Genomic DNA, 21,857 nt, shown 5'->3' with positions numbered 1-21,857 from the left:
GTTATTTTTACTGATAAGCAGTTACACAAGAAGACAAAAAAATCTGAATGGTTTAAAGTCTCAAGTTTAACATGAAGTAATGTACATTGAATTAAAAGCAATGTATCTTTGAGTTATCATGCACTTATGGAAATTTGAGTGAATAAAATTACACCATTTGAACGAATTCCCTTTTCAATACTTAGGAAAATTTGAGTCTGAACTCAAGATGTACTCATGTTCTATGTTTGAATTTAATTCATACACATAAAATCATTGTCCATGTAATGACTGCTTTTCCCTTTAATAGTTAACTACAGATCTAAATCATGACCTGACCCAGATGACTCCAGGTTACTACCAGATCATTCAGACCGTCTCGTCTTCTTTACTTTCTACAGGCCTGAGTGAATTCAATAATAGATCTGACCTGTTATGTTCTATAGTGCTCAAAATCATACATGTTCAAACTAAATTCATACATGTCTTAGTTCCAATAATTTCTCATACATTGACATATCAAAACAGTCAACCCTGCACTCAGTGTAACATTTATACGAATAGCGAATTGACCAGGAACCCAAACCGATAGAAATAGCTGAAAATGTATATTTGGCGGTCTTTTCTGCAATTCTCTTAACACGGTTAACAATGGGTTCCTCGAGGATTACTTGAGTGGATTCCGACACAGTCTCCTTATTTTCTGATCCAACCGATTTATCATAGAACGCTGGTTTTGTGTAAACACTGGTATCTGACTGCGATTTCTTTGCGTCTGATTCGCTACTCCGAGAGGACGTCACAAACTCGATGACGTCATCGGAACCAGACACAATCGCCTCATCATCACTCAAGCTTGAATCATCACCTTCCTCCACAAATACCATTTTGTTTTCAATCTCCGGTTTCTCGTAAAATGACAGCTTTTTTAGGCGAGAGAACATTCCACTTCCAGCGGCAGCACGTTCAGGGGTCACGTCCCCAAGGTCTTGACCCTTTGATCTCTTAGTCCTTTTCTGAACAGAAACACCTCTTATTTCTTCATCATTAGACGTAGAAGCTACTCGATTATTTGTTTCATCGCTTGTGCTGCTTTCTTGTTGCTCACGAGGTAACAGTCGTCCTTCAGGCGAAAATTTGACCCCAACATCTCCTATTCTAAGTGATAACTTAGGGCCGCCTATATCTATTTTCTGACCTCCTGCTTTTGGACGACTATGGTATTCATAGGACGGCGAAGTATCACTCTCATAGTCTTTTGTGTCATTGTTCCTCCACCATCTCAATCTTTGTTTTCCCTTTTTAAGACGTGGTGAAATATTTGAGCTAGATTCTGTAACATCTATGTTTTCGGAGTCCAAAACCTTGGTATCAGAAGAAGAAACTTCACTCTCATCTAAATATTTTGTACTTTTTACTCGGGTTCCTTTCTTTATACAGGGAGATAACTTCGGTTCACTAATTTTAGTAGTTTCCCCTGTGTTCTCGGCATCTGTGACAGAATAGGAAACTTCAGCATGGCGTCGAAGTGGTTTGCCTACACGTGGTTTTACAAAAGTCCCCGTATCTTCAGAATCTGATTCTTTGGATGGCTTGATGTCCCGCTGATCTGAATACGATTCAGACTCTGAGGAGGTTTTCGTAGATTGACTGTCGCCGTCTTGATCCACTCTTCGTGTGTATGGCGAACGTCTCTCCTCATTCAACCTAGGTCTACAGGATCTTCTCATGCTTCTCATTAAATGGAGGATTCGTGAGTTTCCCGCCGGCACTGGACTACCACTGTCATCTGAGTCGTTAGAAACACTGTGGACGACGTAACACGTGGAATCCACGTACAGATTCTCGGAGGAACCATCGGTCGTGTCGGTTGTCCCGTTGTTGATATTTAGATTGGTCATGTCCTTGGCTTTCTGGAGCAGACCCTGGAAGACTTGTCCCCCGATCTGCTTGACGTGCCCTCCTAACTGGTCACCCAGCTCTCCCACTTTCCCCTGTAAGGCTTTGACCACCTGATCTTTGACGTCATCCACTCCCCCGGATGCCCCCTTTCCACCCTTTTCAGACGGTTTTTCCTCCCTTGCTTTCCCTTCGCCAGCATCTTTCTTTAATAATTTTGCATCTTTTGATGTCCCTTCAGCTTGACCAACTTTTTCTTCTCCAATCTTTTTCTCTCCACTGGGCCCCGGCTTTTCTGACATTCCTGACTTTTCCGTTGCTATAGCCCGACTCTTGTCGGCGTCATCTTTTACTTCCATAGCCACCCTTCTCTCATCTTTTTCACCTTTAATGGCCCTATGTTTAGAAACTCTTCTTCCACTCCTACAAAACCATGCTGAGTATTAATTACAGGTATCCATTTACATCTCATTTCATACTCTACACGCTTGTACTTTCCATTGTGAATGTCTTGAATAATTTCGTTTAATATTCAACCTTCAATACTTTTACTAGCTGGATTTAATAATTCATCTAATATTTTCTCTTTTTATAGGAAACAAGATGTGTTCGTGAAACACTGATGCCCCCGTATGGCAGCTTACAGCGAGGGTTGAAAATACAACCTAAACTCCAAGGTCAATGGGTCAAAATTATTATCCAAAGGAATGTTTTGTCACAAGAAACACACCTGTGAAATATAAAAGCCCTAGTACTAACTGTTCAAAATTTATACCAACGTTAATTCTTTTTTAAAGTGATCAAACTCATAGTTCAAAGTCCAAAATATTTATACCCCCTTGGAAGATCTTGTTACAATGAATACACATTGAAGTATACAAGCCAAGGATAAAGATTGGGAATTTTTGGTAAAAGGGGAGTCAAACTCCAAGGTCAAAGTAAAGAGGTCAGATTTGGTGGTACCTCAAAATTTGTAGGCAAAATTTAAATTTTTGTGGACAGACAGACGGACAGACAGGGCAAAACTAAATTTTCATTTTTGATCAGATTTCCTACATGTTTATTCTTGATTTTGGATGCTTATATGTGACATTGAATCAAAGAAATAAAACAGCTTATACCGCGATAACAGGATTGAAGAGGGGTAATTTTTCTCTTGAAGAAGAAGTTAGAAATTAATCAGTTTGTGTCAAAAGACAAGGAGTCAATTGTGACGAAACAAGATGTTCCTGCTTTCTTTTGGGAAAGCATGACCGCACATCAATGTATTAATTTACTTAATTTTGCAAATAACATCCCCAAAATTTACTCTCAGAGCTTTGCATTGCTGAGTTCACAAGAAAAGTTGAATTTCAACAAAGAGAAATTGGATCTTCCTAACCATTATCCCAATAAATTTTCCCTCTTGTTTTACTACATGTATGATGTACCTTTCATGTACATTTTAGATTAAATTTTTATCTTTAGATTTTGTGAACCTTCCTCTCATCTGTCTTTTCCGGGTCCGTATTTATAAGGAGGATTCTTTCCGAATTCGTATTTGTAAGGGGACGTACCTGGATAACTCGCCCTCCATGAAAGTGAAGAGGTCTCGGAGAGACTGGGAGATAAGTGTGATGTCCTTGATAAAGATTATCTCCCCCTGGATCAGTCCAATCTGTCGCTCATTTTCCACCAGGATCTGTGTGGCTTTGTGGAGTCGCTTCACTTTAGAGCGGGTCTGAAGAAAAAACAACGATGATAAACTCATAAATTGGTGTCTGGTGACTCTAGTAATCTAACATTGAATGACGTGCAAATAACATAACAGTTGATGAAACACCGAAACAATTTTTATATAACGTACGTTTACAAAAACAGGATACAACACGTAGCATAAGTTGGGGGGTAGGCATGTTCTACTTCACTTTTTTTCTATATCTATTTTTAAAAATATTTATTGAAAAGTCGGTCCCCGCTCCCATATAGGTTGGATTTTCGAGTTAGGATAATTTTCCCTTTTTCAGGTAAGTTGAATATTTCCCCCTCCTCCCTTCCCGTATTTCAAAATACAATACAGTTTTCGGCATTTGTCTGGCATGTCTTAGCGTATACATACGATCTTTTGTCTGTAAATGAGTCTTCGTAAGAAAGATGAAATGTGTCTGGATATTTTTAATTGAAAATGTATCGACTTAATAGATGTTATTATAATTATTTTATTGCTGTCTTTTTATAATGCTCTGTTGAAATGGAAAAAATGCTGCAAGACTGAAAACGTGTAAAACACCCTCGCCCTACTAATTATATTAGCCATAAAGCCTTTACAACTTGATCATGTGCTAAGAGGGATAATTCTATATTATATTTATAAATACACGATTTCCTTGAAAAGTGTCGTTTTGTCCTTCCGGCCGTTTATGGTTATTTTGATTAAAATAATTCATTTTTAATGCATTATTTTCTGAAAAATTGACACACGTAATCGCGGAAAAATCCAGTTGAGTGGCAAAAGAAAAATATAATATGTCAAAACTTTAGTTCTGCCGCTTGACCCCCCCCCCCCCCCAATAGGCCTAGTATCAATATAAATGTACAATCCAGAAGGAACACAAACCGGACGATTTTCCAGCGATTCTATCAATCCCAGCACGTCCTCTTCACGTTTCTTTTTTCTCGCCATTTTTTCCGAGATTTTCTTTTCCAAAAAATTGTTTGTTAGAATTCCAAGCTGAGACTCTAGTTCTTTGCATCTATTTGTAAAACCTAAATGAAAATATTATACAATTAATTACCCCTTCTGAGATCAACATGGTGAAATAGCGAGACCTGGCCCACGAGGTGACCTGACCTGACCGAGGCCGCGTAGCGGCCGAGGTCAGGTCAGGTCATCGAGTGGGCCAGGTCGAGGGTCCTTATTTCACCATGTTGAACTCACAAGGGGTAATTAATTGTTTTATTATACCGATATATATCGAAAAGTATGAATCTCTAACCGTTGTCAATTCTTCCTTTGATCGGGATCGGGATTCGCTACAGACCGGATAGTGAAGTTGTTTACGTTGACGTCTGCAAGTCGTACCATTTGGGGTCATTGTTGTGTTTTAAAGTTTTCTTACCAGCCAATCAAATTCGAGTATTATCAATAGAGGTATAATAAAAACATATATTTAGAAACAAACAATTATTCTAAATATGATTAATATTAAACAAACAGTAAGTCTACTTGATTCATGATTTATTAAGGAATAACTGTCTTATATTCCGATTTCATGATGTGATCAATCAATTGGCTTGCGTGATAATTTGCATAAACGCTGAAGGCGTAGAAATCATTAGACTCGGCCTACTTATTAATATTAGTCTCGAAATTCATCGGATCAACACAGAGTAAGTGCGCGTGAAAAGGCGATTGTGACGTCACAAACGGCACCTCAAATAATAAAACGTTGAAAACTTTTCATGAGTCTGTCAATATGGTCAATAGAAAACATTCAAGGAAGGAAAACATGGAAGTTGTGATTATAAAGTTTACATTAAAAACTATGAAGATCTTATCGTTATGCAGGCATCAATATCTATACTGCATATTAATTAATTAATGATACAACGACTTTCTCAATCAGACAATAACTAATACTAGTATGTTTCGAAATTAACCAGAGAATATTAAAATTCACATCGTTAATTTGACAGAAAATTTCCGTTTGCTTATAAAACTTAATTAAAACAAACCTTTCCAAATATCCGCGTCATTCAGGTCAAAGACAAGTGAGCCTGACATGGTAAAGAGAATGATGTCAATAATAGAATGGAGCAGTCCAATGATTGTCTTGACGTGCAGTAGCTGGTGGGACTCGGTGACCGTGTGGCTCACCTCCAGGCTCGGCTTGGTCTGATCCCTAACATCCCTAACACCACTTTCATCTCCCCTTCTCCTCGAATATTCTCTCCGTGCTTTTCTTGTGAATCCCTTATCCTTAAAGCTCTCACTTCCTGACGACTTCTGTTCATCAAAGTGGTCCTCTTCTGTAAACTTCCCCTTCTGGATCGGTTCTGTTCGTTTAATCTGCGTTGTTTTTGTTGGTGTGAATGTTATTTCCTCATGTAATTTAGAGTCTTTCAATGTGCAGTCAAATTGTAAGGCCTTCTCAATTTGTTTCAATATTAAGTCGTTTATAGCCTGAATTACCCGATAAATAACGCTAAATTCGACGTTTTCATGGTGTACTTCATTTTTCGTCAACTTAATCCACCGAGAATTTAGTTGATTAAAACATTTTTCGTCGCACTGGTTTTCGAACTTCCTTTTCAAATTTTCAGGAAGTTTGTGATACTGATGACAAAATTTGCACGACTGCTGGGAAAAATTTTCTGGCGATGGAGAAAAATTGAGTGAAATATCTTTGTCCAGTTGATTATTCTCTCTGTCTGACATCCAGATTGGCTGAATCACCAGATGTAGCCTGCAAAATTTTCTGTCCTTCCTGTATCTTATCGAATGAAGATAAACTCATTTCTTCGTCAGGGGCGAATGTCTTGACAACTGGGTAAACGAACATAAAATTTAGCGTCAAATCACCGAAGTTTATGACGTCACAATGAATTCAAAGGCTTTCACTTTGTTCGTGCGTTCAACAGCGTAGCTGCTACGTAGCCGCTATGCAAAGCTACGCTCTTGAACGGAGAGCTAGCCTAGCCACTACGTAGGTATATTTAGTGCTAAGTCCCAAATCCAAGTTGGCCTCCTTAGTTACAAGTTCGCAGTACATAAGGATTGAACAAAAAGGACGGCTAGTTTCTACACCTTAGTGAATTAAATGTAAATTTACATATATATTTGCGCTTGAAATAAACTTTTTATTGTCCCAAAAATAAGTTTTTATTGATATATTTTTATCCAAACTTCAACACTTAGCGGCTAGGTCCTGTCCGTTCATTAGAGATAGATATCTAACACCTAGCTGCTGGGTTAGCCGCTACGACTTGAAGTGAAGCTTGCGTCCTACGCTGTATAGTTTTCAGATTAATTCAATAATTCGAGAGAGAAAGTGGAAGGGAGAGAGAATTAAAGTATAAGTTATAATCTTGTCGATTGAAATTTGTGTGCACCACAAAATATCGATGGTGTGTGATTATGGAAAGCCAACGGGTTCAAAATTCCAACTCTGTAATTCTTAAAATGTACACTTGTAAACCTGAATTTGTAAATTGTAAATCTTAATTTCATAATTTGTCAAATATGGTCTTTCACAATTTGTTAATTGTAAATTATCCAACATAAATTGAAAAGTGTAAAAATGTAAATGCAAGTTATGTCAATGATCACGTGTAATTCGTAGACTTGCGATTTGTCAACTTATGAAATGTACTTTCGTGATTTGTAAATTATGCAAGGTTGCATATTAAGACGAAAGAGGGCGCTATAAGGGTGGCAAGTCATTTCGCTCCAAAGCTAAAAAGATCCTTAACCAACTGAGTTTTGTGGTTTGCATGCATATCATGCCTTCAAGTTAGTAGTCTCCTAAGCTGTTTACAAATAAGATTTAAGCTTAATACGGAAAAGATCGGGGATCTAAACACACATAACTTTTCTCGTATATACCAGTACAGAAGGCAGGCGCGGATCTCGGGAATTTTTTCCAAAGGGGGACGAGGTGCATCTCAGTCAAAATATTCCAAGCCAAAAATTCTTCGAAAAAAAATAATAATAACTTATTTCGTGTTGGTGGTTGTGGTTTGCGTGTGTGTGTGTGTGGGGGGGGGGGGTTCAAAGTCATTTCTATGTGCTTCAGTTTATACAATTAATAACTGAATATTTTGGGGGATGGGGTCCGGATTCCCAAACCCCCCTCTAAATCAGCACACGGAGAGGTGCTGAGGGAATAACACCCGAAAGTTTTTTTTTCAGTATTATAAAGGAGCGTAAAGACTTGGCACGTTGTATAGGAGGGGGGGGGCTCCCCCTTCCCGATTTTTCTCGAACATGTTTTACTGTAATTTAGTATCAAAACCCATTATAATTATGGATCGAATTATCTTGTGAAGAAGTAAGAACCATATACTACACCCTCCCCCAGGGTTTTCAAGATAAAATTGTCAATTATTTTCGGTGCCCCTTTCAAAAACGTTGCTACATACATGAGGACTAGATTTTTCACTTGTTCTCTTTTTGTGTGATCGTAGGGCCCAAGGCACGGAAGCCTTTTTTCTGAACTTCATTTTGTTTCATAAGGATGCATGGAATACACTATATGTAACCCAACAAAACTGAGATGCTCTATACCGTCTGGGATGTCTTCGGCTCTATAAAATCATCTGATTAATGTATACAAACTCAAAGAGTGGTGCAAAGAGAAGGATCCTCCCTTCCTAGTAGTGTGTTAGTCTTAAATCTGACGAAACATTATAAAATATATTAATGATTATTTATAAACACAAAAATAGTCATCTGTTTGGAAGAAAAAGAAAAAAAACTAGGTACTTAATATATGATCACTTCAAATAATTTTTAATTTAAATTTTCCGTATATACAAACTAATGTGTACTTTACAAAGACATGAATGGGTCTAGCTGTCAATACAAGTATATTGTTTTAAAATGAGGGGGAAGCTTCATGTCCACTAAAAAAAATTAATCCAAATGCAAAAAAAAAAAAATCGTGTGTGTGTGCCGGGAGGGGGGGGGGGGGGGATAATGAACAATTCTTGTTGATAAGCTGTTTCAAATATTTATATGACTCTTCTACTTATTAACGAGAGGTCCATAACTCCTGAAAGGGGGGAGTCTGAGGTTATTTCTTGATTGTTTTACTTTATAAAATTCATTAATGAAAATCTGAGGGGTCGATCCTGGCCTCTATAAACCGGCTCCAACCCCCTCCTACCGAATCTGCCAGTAACACTACAGAAAGATGCTTTAAAAAAAATAATGTTAAACTCGAAAATTATTCAGGATTGTTGGGAGTTTTTACTAGAGTATACGCCTGTTAATACATATGAAATTAATTTATAAACATTTCATCAACCTTTCTTTATATTTTTGTCTGGTAGGAAGCAATCATCATCATCGTCGTTCTTTACACCCTGTGGTTTGTAGGGCAGCAACAAACTTCTTCCACTCTTGTCTATCCTGGGCCAGTCGCGTCAATAATCTTCAGGTCTGGTGCATTGCTGGACGCATTGATGAAGTGATTAAATTGTTAAGCAACGAATAAACCTGCCACCCATATAGCGCCCCCTTTCGTCTTAATAATGCAACCTTGCATAATTGACAAATCACGAAAGTACAATTTACATTTCACAAGTTGACAAATCGTAAGTCTACGAATTAGACGCGAGCATCGGCAAAACTTGCATTTACATTTTTACACTTGTCAAATTACGCATGAATAGTTACAACTAACAAATTGTGAAAAAATACAATTTACAGATTAATGAAATTAAGATTTACAATTTACAAATTCAGATTTGCATGTGTACATTTTAAGAATTACAGAGTTGGAATTTTGAACCCGTTGGCTTTCCATATCTGAAAACCGAAAATACATTGTTAAGACTCTAAACATTTTATCCTCATAGCATTTTATAGAATTCTGACACAGGCACCTGACGTTACTTATTTTTCTTTTAATAAAAAAAAAATTATACACATACCTAATAATTATTAGGTATGTGTATAATTTTTTTTATTAAAAGAAAAATAAGTAAAGTCAGGTGCCTGTGAATTCTGACAAAAAATCAACTAGGTATCCTATTTTCTTACAAATGGCTTAGAGAATACACACGTAAATGTTCCATCGGTCTATTAAAAAATTCTGAAAGTAATATGATTTTTACCCACAATAATTCTTCAAAATTCATCTTTAAGGTATGTCGCTCGTGAAATTTGTTGTATAAGGATTTTTTGAGAAGTATATTTTTGATAAGTACCCTTGTAGTATGACTCAAAATCGCAGAAAAAATAGAGGGTCAGTGTGCATCTTACGGAGCTACGGTACAATTAAGTTGACAATTCTGCACTTAAATTTTAAGTTTTTGGTTCCTTTAATCTTTATAATATTTTATCAGATGTAGCCATGGCAATAAATATAATTTTTTTTACCTACGTTTGAATAATATTTAAGGAATGACTCTAATCCTTGGCCAAATTATTCGATTATAACCTGGTTTTGGTCAGTTTACGCTTTATAATCCGCGAAGCTACTGTTTGAAGTTAAAGGTACATTTATTAGATCTGAAATTTTCCATGAATCCCAAGGACTGGAAATGAGGGAATTGCATGGATACAGGTGATTCAGCTGGTTGTCAAGGGGGTGTGTCCCCATACCAAACCAGGTTACTGAGAAATATTTTGCGTTTCTTTTTGGAAATCAACCAATAAGAGACTAGAATACAAACAAAATTAAATTATTTATCATTGAACAAATCTTGTAAATAATGCGTGTATATCATTGTGTGACCTTTCTGCACTAAATAAGTAACATATGTGGGTATTGGAAATCTAAATAGGCAATAAAATATTTTCTTGTATCAAACTTTGTACGACTTAGGTGCTGATATGCAGCAATTAATATACCTTCATCACCTTCATACGGAGTTTATATATCTCAGTTGATTCAATAAGCAAGAGCATTCTCTACGTATGAACAATTTCTAAAACGAGGTAAAATATTGATAAACAAGTTTGATGAAACAAGAATAAGACATTTCGTAAGTTCTATGGTCGATACAATGACCATGTCAGAAAGTACAATTTATCATTGAGCCAAATGCTGACTGACGTTATTCATATTTATTGTTATATTCCATTATTAATTTTATGCACTGAATTGACGAAGGATTTTTCCGTTTTTTCCCTATCATGACAAAGAGCACACTGCGGGGATGCTCACTCCTCCATTTCACCTGATCCCACCTTTGGTCCGTATTTGCTCTGCTCCTACAGTTGTATCTTGTATTGTTTTATGGACCTCTGATCTGGAATACTATTCGTTATCTCCATATGTTTCATTCTAATCATTACAAAACACCATAAATCACTTCTAGTTTCATATGTTAATAAACATTGGTACATCAGTATTATTAACTACTTTCATTATTTTTACATGAAATTTTGCATTACTTATTGAACGACCCTCGTATTGTTCTATTTGGTATGAATTTGAATTAATAACAGTTTTTGCAAGAAACCTAGAACCTAGGAGGCTGGAAATACCTTAATCCAATGTTTAATTTAGATTAGAAGGTTATAAGCAGAACAATATTTTGGTCGTAGTCCTCGATTTTTTGGTTTCACGGATCCCATGCAGAAGTTCAAGTCGAATATTAAAAGACAAATAAAAGGACAAAAAAAGGAAGAAGCATTATGCTTCCGATCTAATTTTTTGGTTTCTTTTGAAGTTTTTTCTCCCCTGTAATTTTTAAAAAGGAGGTTTTTCAAAGATGTTTTTTTTTTTTACTTATTCTCAATTACACAGTATTTGCCTTTGGATGAGGGTTTGGTCCCCTTTAACCAAGCACACTTTGCGGCCAGTTTTGATTGAACCTGGTCTCATGGATCTTCAGGAGAATTCAAACGTCAAAAGTTCATGGACTGACACTGGACAAATTAAGCTCTGAGAAGCTCACGTAAGCCAGTGGCTTAGGTTAACAAAACCAATTCCTTTGGATTGTCATTTTGCTGAAGTGAGCAAAGTTAAGTTTGGAAACATTTTATTGGGTTAAAAATCAAAAGGGAAAAGGCTTGTTAAAGTGTACAGAAAAATACAAACTGTCACTGCTCCCTTTTCTTTGAGCTAGAAAAAAATTATGCTAATCACTACTAATCAAAACACTAATGCATTGCAAAACTGCATTTTATTTATTTAATCAAAAATAAACATGATACAGCAAAAATGCGTCTCATTTTTTTACGTAAAAATAAACACGATACAGCCTTAAAAGTTTACATCATCCGACCACACCAAGTAGGGACCCATCTACGCAGGTCTGCGTCTGGTAGTTGAAGAAATCGAGCGAGCCGTCCGCCTCAGGAGCGCAGCTCATTGGACAATACATTCGTCCTGTGAGGTCACATTGGATGTAATGGTGACGATCTCCAGCAATCGCATGGAACAATCTCCCAGAGTTTATCTTAGAGTGAGTGCAAGGAGGGGAAAAACGAGGACAGGTCGGACAACAGAGGTAGCCATTCACTTCATCGCCGCCATATTGATGAGAGACACCGGGTTTGATGATGGAGGGTGAGCTTGTCGACGATTGTCCGACAGAATCGAGAGGAATGCAGGTTAATATACTTTGATCCCAGATCTCTCCCCCTGGACAACTTAAGGCCCAGGCCTTGCCCCAGACGTCGCAGTGGATGAACTTGGTGTTGTCAGAAGGATAAACAAAGAAGAATTTACCTGCTTGTAAATTGGCGAGTGTGCACGGACTTGATGAGGAATCGACATTGGTTTTATTGCCTGTGACACAGGAGGTGAAGTTACCTACACATTGTTGGCATGACTGGTAATAAGACTCGTATTGTGGACACTGAACGATATAAAGTTTTCCGATTTGGTTACACATCAAGTATTTCGTCGAATCCGTGGGATGTGCAAACTGAAGGAGCCCCTCTGCAATATTTTCCGGGGTGCAAGGATTTGGGAAATTCCATTTTTCTAAAATGGAAATGCAGAATGGAATTTTAGCGAGTCTGGAGGAAATGAAATTTTTCTCTCAAATACATTGGTTATAAAGTTTAAAAAAAATTTATACCTTTACAATTGTCCGGGCATTCGATTTTTATCCCATCGATGTAGCATTTCATGGCTATTGGAAAAAAAAATGAATTAAATTGTTATATAATATCAACTTCATTTAAATAAAGACATATACCGATTGGTGCGTATGAATCCGCTTACTGTGATCTGTGTGGTCTCCATGGTAGGGCGTTATGGTGATGACACAGCCAGCACTGGAGCTGATCTGGTTCTTTAAGGCGTCAACCAGGTTAATAAACAGCGTCTGGTCCCCGGAAGCGTTATGAAACACTGACGTAGGGTTTCCGGAAGAGACGGAATTGAGAGTCTGGTAGTAACTCGGTCCAGGGTAAGGACTGTTGAAAGCCGTGTAAATATTGCCATTGCCACACGTAACATTTGTCTGCAATAAAGACAAGAAATACCTTCACTTTATGTAACATAAATCCAATTTTGTTTTGGTTCAGAATTCTACTGGAAAGAAGTCTAGATTCAATTGACTTAAAATTCTAATTTATCTACCCTTCAGAAGGACCATGGCACTTTGTATTAATAAAGGCTTTTTGACAAATTTAACAGACTTTTATAATCAGATCGCATAGAAGACCTGGAGAAAAATGTGTTTTTGACCTAAACCGTATTTCTAAAAGCATAATTATACTGCTATGGCCAAAAGTAGGGTTTCCAAATAAAAGTTGGTGAAGCATACTGTGCTTATTTAAGTTGGTCACAATAACCTACTTCAAACGCCTTGACACCTTTCTTTTAATAGTGCTACGGTTTGATTACTGTATCGTTTAAAAATATTGAGATACACAAATTCTAATTCTAAAGAGATTAAAGAAGAATTTAACATGCACACGAAGAATGTTTAAAGATAATTTTTATCTGTAATTATACAATTCCGACTCTAGCACGTACCTCTATTGTGACTCCAGGTGTTGAGGTCAAAACAGCTAGAGGCGGACACTTTTCAAAGACGCAGCTGAAGGTGCTGTTGATGTAAACGGGGGCTAAAAGAAAAAAATCATTATAACCAACTATTCAAAACAAGAAAAAAATCTTTTAAACAAAAAATAAATTCAAAATTTACCTCGACATGAACTTTGAATAAGTTCCTCTTTCAGTGCTTTGATCTCGTCATACCCAGACACGGTAAACACGTGCGTACAAGATGGCGTCGTTGCCATGTAGTTGAGTTCACTATGGTCTATACGACTTCCTACTCCGACAGAAAACATGATTATCCCGTTATTCTTGGCGTTGTCGGCAGCGTGTTGTGTGTTTAGCATGTCGTTGGATTGTCCATCAGTGATCACAATAAGGACTTTTGCGGCATTAGGTCGACTGCCTGTAAATACATTACTCACCGCCGTTTGTAGAGCACCTGCCGTGTTCGTAGATCCAGGTCGAAAAGGCAAGTTTTGTATGGCACTTTTCAGGGGTGACTTAGATGTGTATGAATTTAAGTAAAACTCAATATGAGGGTTATTGGAGTAAGTGACAACAGAGACGCGAGTTTTATCGGAGGCAATATTAAAAGAATCAACGATTTGATTCATGAACAATTTGGCTCTTGTGAAGTCATCCTGTGATAAACTGTTTGAACTGTCCACTAATAAGACTAACTCAAGAGCTTCGTTTCCATGGCAACCTGAAATAAAATTATAAGTTACTGGTAAGAATTGCTTTAATAAAGAAACATTATGGGGGGTGGGGGTCTTTGACAGTTTACATAAATGATTACGAGGACAATCATATTAAGAATCTTTAAAACATCGTGCAGTAGTGGGAAAAATCTTTCAAGATAAAGTGAAGATTTTTAATTAACCCTTTGCAAGGGTATTTGAAAAAATGAAGCCATAGAAATATGTGTTCGATTGAGATTACGAGCACAGAATAGTGGTATACAGAAGTAAGTTGTTCTTGCATCTGCCTCTTAAAATCTCACCTTGATCAAGAAGCTGTGCCTGGACAGTGAAATTGTTTCCTCCGAAACTGTGAAAATAGTTTTCATATGTGTTTGCTTGGTCCTCAATCCTCCAACTGACTCCACCGTGTAAGATGGTATATAGAGCAGCAGCGATCCCAGAGTATAGCGGTTTACGTAGATCCTGCCAAGCGACGTTACTCCAGTCAATCCCGAATTTGTTCAGAATGATATTTCTCTGAGCTTGCAGAGATGAAGAAGTTTGTGTTTGCCGAAATTTGCTTTCATCTACCTGCAAGAAAGAAAATATGTTAGTGAAGGATTTATCCACCAAAGCTCAAGTGAAGAAACATAGCTCAATTAAAAGAATGTGCTGATTGCGTAAAGTTAATCAGTTCGACTAACCTGCCATATTCCTCCATGGTAGTTACTTCTGCCGTACGTTTTGGGGTCTGTTCCATCTCTCGACTGTACATAAGCCAGACGGCGGAGAAAACGCTTGTCGTCTGCAAAAAGACACGATTCTCTGATGCGACTGACTACCGACTCAACAACACCTGATCCAAAGCCTCCCGGTTGTAGGGTTAGGTCGATACCCAAACAGCCTGCAATGGCTGCCAATATACAGAGAGACCCGAGCACACCCGACATTGTTCAGCGACTGGTCCTCCTATCTATCGCAGGTATCATCCTGGTCAACCTTTTTATGAGAGAATAAATATGAAGTCGTTGAAATTGTTCTGTTGTCACATAGTTTGTGAGAACCAGATAGTTTTTCGGAATCAATGACAGCTAACACTCCAGTTTATCTTAAATCCTGTTGTTTGTCCTTCCTATAATATTGAATCTTATCAGAAAATGATAAAAAAAAGATTTACTCAGAAAAATATTGTTCCTGGTTTTTGGTAATCCCAAATCATGAACTGATACAAATATAGATCTGTCTATACCTACAAGTGAAAAAAATACAGGAAAATAAAAAATTCGAAAATCTTTCTTTTTAACGAAATCTTTAAAGCGGTAGGAAAAATTGGTTTTATGCCCCCGTCATCAAAGATTCGTCGTTATATAGTTTTTACCCTGCTTATCCGCAAAAACTTAAACCATACCCATAACTTTTGATTGGTTGAGACTATGGCTTTCTTATTTTACATGGATATTCCTTGTGATAAGTCCTTTTCTGGTTACATGAAATTTGACCCTTTAACCTTGACCCTGGAGTTTGACCCAGTTTTGCAAAATTGTACCCAACCTTAACCTTGATCATATCTTTTGAACAGTGGGTGCTAGGGCTTTCTTTCTTCCATATGTAATCCTTGTGATACGACTTCCATTGGATACCAACAACCTTGACCCTTTGACCTAAGCCTTGGTATCGACCTACTTTCTAAAACTTTGACATTGGCAATGACTCGTGAACAGTTAGGACTTCAAACTTAGGCTTCAAATAATGATGTTGTTTTCATAAAAATAAACAAAGTTAATTGCTCGCTTTTCATAATCAAGTTAATCTCATTCACTGGAACTCGTGAAGAGGTAAAATTATTCATAAACAGATTGATCTCATTCTCTGGAATTCGTGAAGAGGTAACGGGATGAATCATTCTAGCTCTTCATCTTTCTTATATAATTCTTTCTGAACTCGCTTGGCTTGTGGAGGTACCGGGTCGATTCAACTTAACTATCCGTTTATTATCTATTTCCTTGACATTTTATTTCCAAAGGACCTTTCCGAACCTGAGCGGCCAACATGTGTTGGGGAGTGGGATGTTACCCAACCTGTATGAAATGCAACCAAGACAGTCAAGATTCAGCTTTCCGCTCTTTATTCAATTAAACAATCTATTTGTAATCAATATGACTACAATAAATAATTTCTTACAATATACTAAACATTATTCTAAACATTATTAGTTCCAATATAAAAAAAAAATGTAACCTGTAAATAAATTAAGCCATGTGAAAATCTTAATAATTTGACAAAAACCGCGCAAGTCTAGAAAATTATCTCACCCGTATGAAATGCAACCAAGACAGTCAAGATTCAGCTTTCCATTGAAATCTTGTATATCCCGGCCGTTCATTTCATACTAGGTTTACGTTTGTAGATTTACATCTCCATATTTGTAACTCCTTCGAAATTTGCAATAATTACTTTAGATTTCACTTTGAATTTAAATTTCCATTATTCTGACCTTGAATACTTTTAAACTTCTAATGCACTTTTAAGATTGTAACACGTTTTTGTTGTAATATTATCCTTGTGACAAGACATTCCTTTAGACCCAACAACGTCTTGACCTTGAAGTTTGACATACATTCCAAAAAATTAACCCTGACCAAAGTATTTGAGCAGATGTTGCTAAGGCCTCTATATATTTTACAAGCTACCATACGGGGGCCTCAGTGTTTTACAAACACATCCTGTTCTAAATAAGAAACGCTTTTATTCAACAGTTATTCAGATGCAAGTCAACCATTGTCCTCTGGCATCTGGTTACCATTCCTAGAAAGGACATTGTAAGTCAGGATTAGATGGATCAAGGAATGTCTATTCAAGTACAATGTATGTAGTACCCCTGATCCAAGGATCTGTAAAACCCTGAGACTTTGTATTTACAATTACTAGTGTATATATATTTGAACTGGAGTTTAAGACTACATAACCCTCTATTAATTTTTTTTTCATAATTAAGTGTACTGTAAGAGGTTGATGTTGCTAATTATAATAAATTTTAGTTATTTTACTTCGATTGCCAAGCATATCAGCTAAACGTATCTTTTAACTATATTATTTTAATATATGGGAACACTTATGTCGTTTAAGGTAGGGAGAAGGGGACTCCCTAGATCTATTCTCCTTGTCTGATCACCACTTATAATATTTCTTAATCAATGGTACATGATAACTGTGTCCGGAATTCGAAGAAGCTTATCAAAAAGTTGTGTTTCACATGTAACATCACATGGTTTAAAAACTAACTTATGTTGTTATTTCCATTAATATAATGTACTTTATATAAACTACTTATGCTTTGGTCACTCACAATTTCTGTACTTTTTAAGCGGTTAGCTAGCTAACCGCTTTATGGCATGGGCTCCAAAAAATCGGAAACTTCCATAAGGCGCTACCTATCGACATCGCTTTATGGCACGTAACCTTATCCTTCTGCAACCAAAACTTTGCGCTTCCTATGATTTGTATACTGTTGGCGTAATACGCCCCCTGGTGAGAGATTGACAATATGCTGTGTATGAAGAGTGGCTATTATAACGATTATATCGAATTCTTATTTATGTATTTACCAAAGCATTGACAATACTTAGAACAATAACTTCAAAGAACTGAGAATCATGTACATCGTGCGATCGCGATTTATAGCAACTGTTAGTTTATTTTTGAAAGTTGAACGATACGGTTAATTATACATGTACAGCAGGTTGAAGGTTATTACAGACTGCAAAAACATCAGCAAATCTCTCGATCGAGTTTGATTTTCCTTGCCAAAGTATTAAGAAACACCATTTATTAAGTTAAGTAATACCTGAAAAACGCTGTTATAAAAACACCGAATACATCTGTAAGGTTTACACTTTTTGTAACGTTTTTATGGAAACAATAGGATTACCTCCACAATGAAACGTTTGTTTTCTTCTCTTTTCTTCTCTGTCTAATAAACAGATTATAAAAGCTCTGCTTCCAGGGGCAACTTCTCTACCCCGTCTTTGATAATATATTACAAACGATCATAAGGGATCACTTACTTTTAGTTTTGAAAAAAAATAATGGGGCACTTAAAGTAGTAAAATTAATTTTGAAAAAAAAATGGATAAATATATATTAATCTTAATCGGCATTGTGATCCTCTTCTAAAAATCAACCGACATTATTATTCACAGAAGAGTGAGGTATGAAAAATCTTGGCAATTAGCAAAAATTTAAAACATATACTAATGCTTATTTATAAGTTTTGAAAATTTGATCAATTCCTAGGGAATGTATTATTAGCTGTGAAAATACTTTTTAAATTTGAATTTATCCAAGTTGTCGATTATTATTTTGAGCGTTTGAGAAGAATTAAATTAAAATACAGGTGTTTAGACGCACATTGATAGAAAAAAAATCAGTGTATATTGTTTAACCGACATATTGAAGAAAATGACACTGATAACTTCTTAAGTTACACTGACTTTTAGTGTACATTTGAATTTTTAAATACTAGTATTGATTGATTAGACAACTTTCCTTTTCACATGTTTTATTTGAGAACAATATTGCATGAAGAGTATATGGCAAATACACATTATATGTCCTTATCTAGACATATTGTGCAAGACTTCTTTTAAATGATTCTCATATACCATTTACTTTATTCAAACATTCGCTTGTTTGAAAAGTCAATAAAGTACATTTCATAAAGCTTGATAATCGTGTTTACTCGCCAGTCTTCCCGTAGAAGTAGTAGTTCATAATATTTCTAAACGGAAGTATCTGTATCAAAATACAGAATGATCAATGATCGATTTAAGAAGAAAAACTGACTCCTGAAAGTTCAAGAGGTGGGATCCGTTGCCTAGAAGAAGTAAGCATCCCTCGTTGACCGGTTACACCCGCAGTGAGCCTACACATCTGGAGCTCTCTGATATCAATTCATTTACAAAGTCTCTGCTCAGAGATCCTTTTTTCTCTAACTAGCCAGCTGTAGATCTACACTACTCCAAATCCATTAATCTAAAGAATTTAACTTGTCATTTTTTTACTAATAGTTGTTTGCTATAGTAGGCTTTACAATTACCTAATTTCAGATTCAATAGAGCATGAAAGACAATTAAATTTTCAACATCAACATAATTGTTTTCATCCAGAGAACGATTGGATGCCACCAAGAGAGAAGTTTTAAAAATGCACGTCCTGTCTTATAAACTGAAGAAATCTCATGTTTGAATTTTGAAACATGTATTTCAATCTAATTAAAATTTATTTAAATGTTCCAAATCCGCTACCGCTTCTCATACATCTAACATCCCATTCAGGGTCACATCAGAGCGACCTTTCGATTATGAATACATGTACTAGTAAACACAAACACTTTGGCTATGTAGATTCAAGCCTCGGTAAACAATTCTCAAATTAATTCCACGGCTACATATCATCATTATTGATACTGTCTTACGTTGAATTAAAGTAATTTTGGAATAAATTTCATGTATAGTCTGCAGTCTGGCATCTGAACGTGAATAATGCAAACGAAAGAGCGCAAACTATACAAGATACCCCACACGTCATACATAACACAGCTTTTGCAATGCATATTTTGTTTACTACAAAACTCCTCGGGTGTTTTGGTTCGGTGGTGAAAACAAGAAACCCATCTGAACTATAAGCCAAGATTTCGGAGGAACCATTTTCTTTGGCTAATCGAAGATTCACTCTTACATGACCCCAAATAGGATGTTATTAGATGTTTGAGAAGCAGTAGCGGATTCGGAACATCTGATTTTAATTAGATTGCATCCATCTGTGACATCAGTTTGGAATGTTATTGGTTTTACTATTAAGTAAAGTATTACAAAAACAGAGTGTCTTTTTTTTTCTCTGATGGCATTGGACAAACATATGCATACTTAAATATCATTTCATGCACTTTTTTCAGTACATATAAGGTGAAAGCATGCTAACCGCTTTTCAGTACTTTCAGTACTTTGATTTATTATTATTTTATCAATTTGTAAAGCACAAAATTACATAGTTTCTCTGCACTGTATGATTTTGCTAGCATATAATGGCTATAATGACAATATATCAACAAGTTAAAATATATACATTTGTGGTATCTCTCTATTATATAAACATATGGAGAACAAATATCTTCAATTCTGTATGAAGTTTGTCTAAGGTCAGAGGTCAATTCGTGACCTAATAAAAATGAACAAAATATGAAAGTAAAATAATAATTATTTTATTTACAACGTTTAGAAGTATTTCATACAGTTTTTGGCTATCGATTTAACCTGTGTTATTCATGGAGATTGATTGATTGATTGTATATTGTTTAACGTTCCTCTCCAGAATTTTTCACTCAAATGGAGACGCCACCACTTGCCGGTGGAGAGCTGCAAATTTTGTCCTATACTCGGCACTTAGGGCCATTGAGCAGTGAGGGGTCTTTTTCGTGCCAGCACCTACTGCGACACGGGACCTCGGTTTATACGGTCTCATCCGAAGGACTGGCCTCCACGTCCCACAGTGGGATTCGAACCCGCGACGTAAGGATTGACTCCTTACTTCGCGACTCTAGAGCAGACGCTCTAACCACTGTGCCACGCGGGCGACTTATTCATGGAGAATATACCGATAGAAAATAGCTTTTGTTTACAAGTTTTATGTCACTTTTTTTCAGCTGTACAGTCTCTAACGTTTATCCTTATTTTTTGGTAGACTTCTGGTTAAATCTTCATGGTAAACTATAATTTTTTCATCAAATTCTACTCACGATAAATGTGTAAATATGTTGGAAAATATCATTAGCCTGGCTTATTGCTCAAAGAGCAATTGCCGGCTTATGTCATCCTGTTCAAGGCAGGAAGTCAACCCCATAGTCGCCATTTTAAAGTTACGTGCAAAAATATAGTTCTTACTCTCAACCGCTTTTGAGATAATGCAAACGCTAAATAAAGCAACACAAATAAAACGAAGTTTTATCTATATAAATAAACAATTTATAGTAGTAATGATTTTGAAAACTTCAGTCCTAAGTCAAAGAACACAGTTCATTAGCGTAAGGATTTTTGATAATCAGTGTTATCGTAGTTCTCTACACATACGAGGTAAAGCAGGAGAAGGAACCAGACTGGCCTGTTTGTTTACATTCAGCTGCGGTACCAGATTAATTCTGATTCTGACAAAATCGGACCGTGGTATTAGGATTGAAAAACTCACTAGCAGTGTCTTATAATTTATATTGATAGTTTTAAAAATAGTTTGTTCATCAGAATATAAACGTGATTCATGTAAGAAATTCATTCTTCTCTGTAAATGAGCCCGGCCCTCTGTACTTCTGAGTACTTTGATTTTAGCATTGCAATCACGCCACGAACAGCTGACAACCACCTCGGCGCTGTCGTAGTTCAATGTAAGCTTTCGCTAGTGTCCCTGTGTTTTGTTTACATCATGAATATGCCTTTAGTTATTGATATCGTAGGTTAAATGTTTTTGATCTTAAATACTTGATTGCAAATTAACTGGCACTGTCAAGTGTTTCCATCCATCGGATCATCCATCCTTTTCTGGCGACCAAAATTTCTCCAACTTTTTATCATCGATC

General features: G+C 36.4%; 3 protein-coding genes across 3 annotated transcripts in view; 1 reads left to right on the top strand and 2 right to left on the bottom strand.

Annotated features, from left to right (window-relative positions):
- Window positions 1-21,857, top strand: part of LOC134258902 (hsc70-interacting protein-like) — a 66,657-nt gene that overhangs the window by 31,793 nt on the left and 13,007 nt on the right. The gene's annotated exons all lie outside the window — the stretch shown is intronic.
- Window positions 217-6,398, bottom strand: LOC134258901 (uncharacterized). The gene is made up of 4 exons (XM_062741497.1): window positions 5,593-6,398; window positions 4,475-4,623; window positions 3,435-3,598; window positions 217-2,301 (listed from the first exon to the last, which is right to left on the bottom strand). Exons 1-4 carry the CDS (start codon window positions 6,293-6,295, stop codon window positions 456-458), a joined length of 2,862 nt encoding a protein of 953 aa, XP_062597481.1. The 5' UTR covers window positions 6,296-6,398; the 3' UTR covers window positions 217-455.
- On the bottom strand, window positions 11,732-15,202 carry LOC134258895 (uncharacterized). Its single transcript, XM_062741493.1, has 7 exons — window positions 14,938-15,202; window positions 14,554-14,824; window positions 13,696-14,256; window positions 13,524-13,615; window positions 12,765-13,005; window positions 12,619-12,672; window positions 11,732-12,521 (listed from the first exon to the last, which is right to left on the bottom strand). The coding sequence occupies exons 1-7, from the start codon at window positions 15,181-15,183 to the stop codon at window positions 11,809-11,811; spliced, it is 2,178 nt and encodes a 725-aa protein (XP_062597477.1). The 5' UTR covers window positions 15,184-15,202; the 3' UTR covers window positions 11,732-11,808.

This window comes from Saccostrea cucullata, unplaced genomic scaffold (genome assembly GCF_032062105.1).
Source record: "Saccostrea cucullata isolate Sc308-1 unplaced genomic scaffold, CSIRO_AGI_Scuc_v1 ctg2680, whole genome shotgun sequence".
NCBI classification, from domain to species: domain Eukaryota; kingdom Metazoa; phylum Mollusca; class Bivalvia; order Ostreida; family Ostreidae; genus Saccostrea; species Saccostrea cuccullata.
This window is presented reverse-complemented; position numbering and strand designations above follow the sequence as displayed.

Excerpts from the sequence above, each read along its gene's own strand:
- LOC134258895 (XM_062741493.1), bottom strand. The coding sequence starts at position 15,183 with ATGTCGGGTGTGCTCGGGTCTCTCTGTATATTGGCAGCCATTGCAGGC. Across the intron at positions 14,257-14,553 it reads GGCACAGCTTCTTGATCAAG|GTTGCCATGGAAACGAAGCT; the intron begins GTGAGATTTTAA and ends ATTTTATTTCAG. Across the intron at positions 12,673-12,764 it reads TGGAGACCACACAGATCACA|CCATGAAATGCTACATCGAT; the intron begins GTAAGCGGATTC and ends TTTTTCCAATAG.
- LOC134258901 (XM_062741497.1), bottom strand. The coding sequence starts at position 6,295 with ATGTCAGACAGAGAGAATAATCAACTGGACAAAGATATTTCACTCAAT. Across the intron at positions 4,624-5,592 it reads TGACGCGGATATTTGGAAAG|GTTTTACAAATAGATGCAAA; the intron begins GTTTGTTTTAAT and ends ATTTTCATTTAG. Across the intron at positions 2,302-3,434 it reads ATGGAGGGCGAGTTATCCAG|GAGTGGAAGAAGAGTTTCTA; the intron begins GTACGTCCCCTT and ends ATGGTTTTGTAG.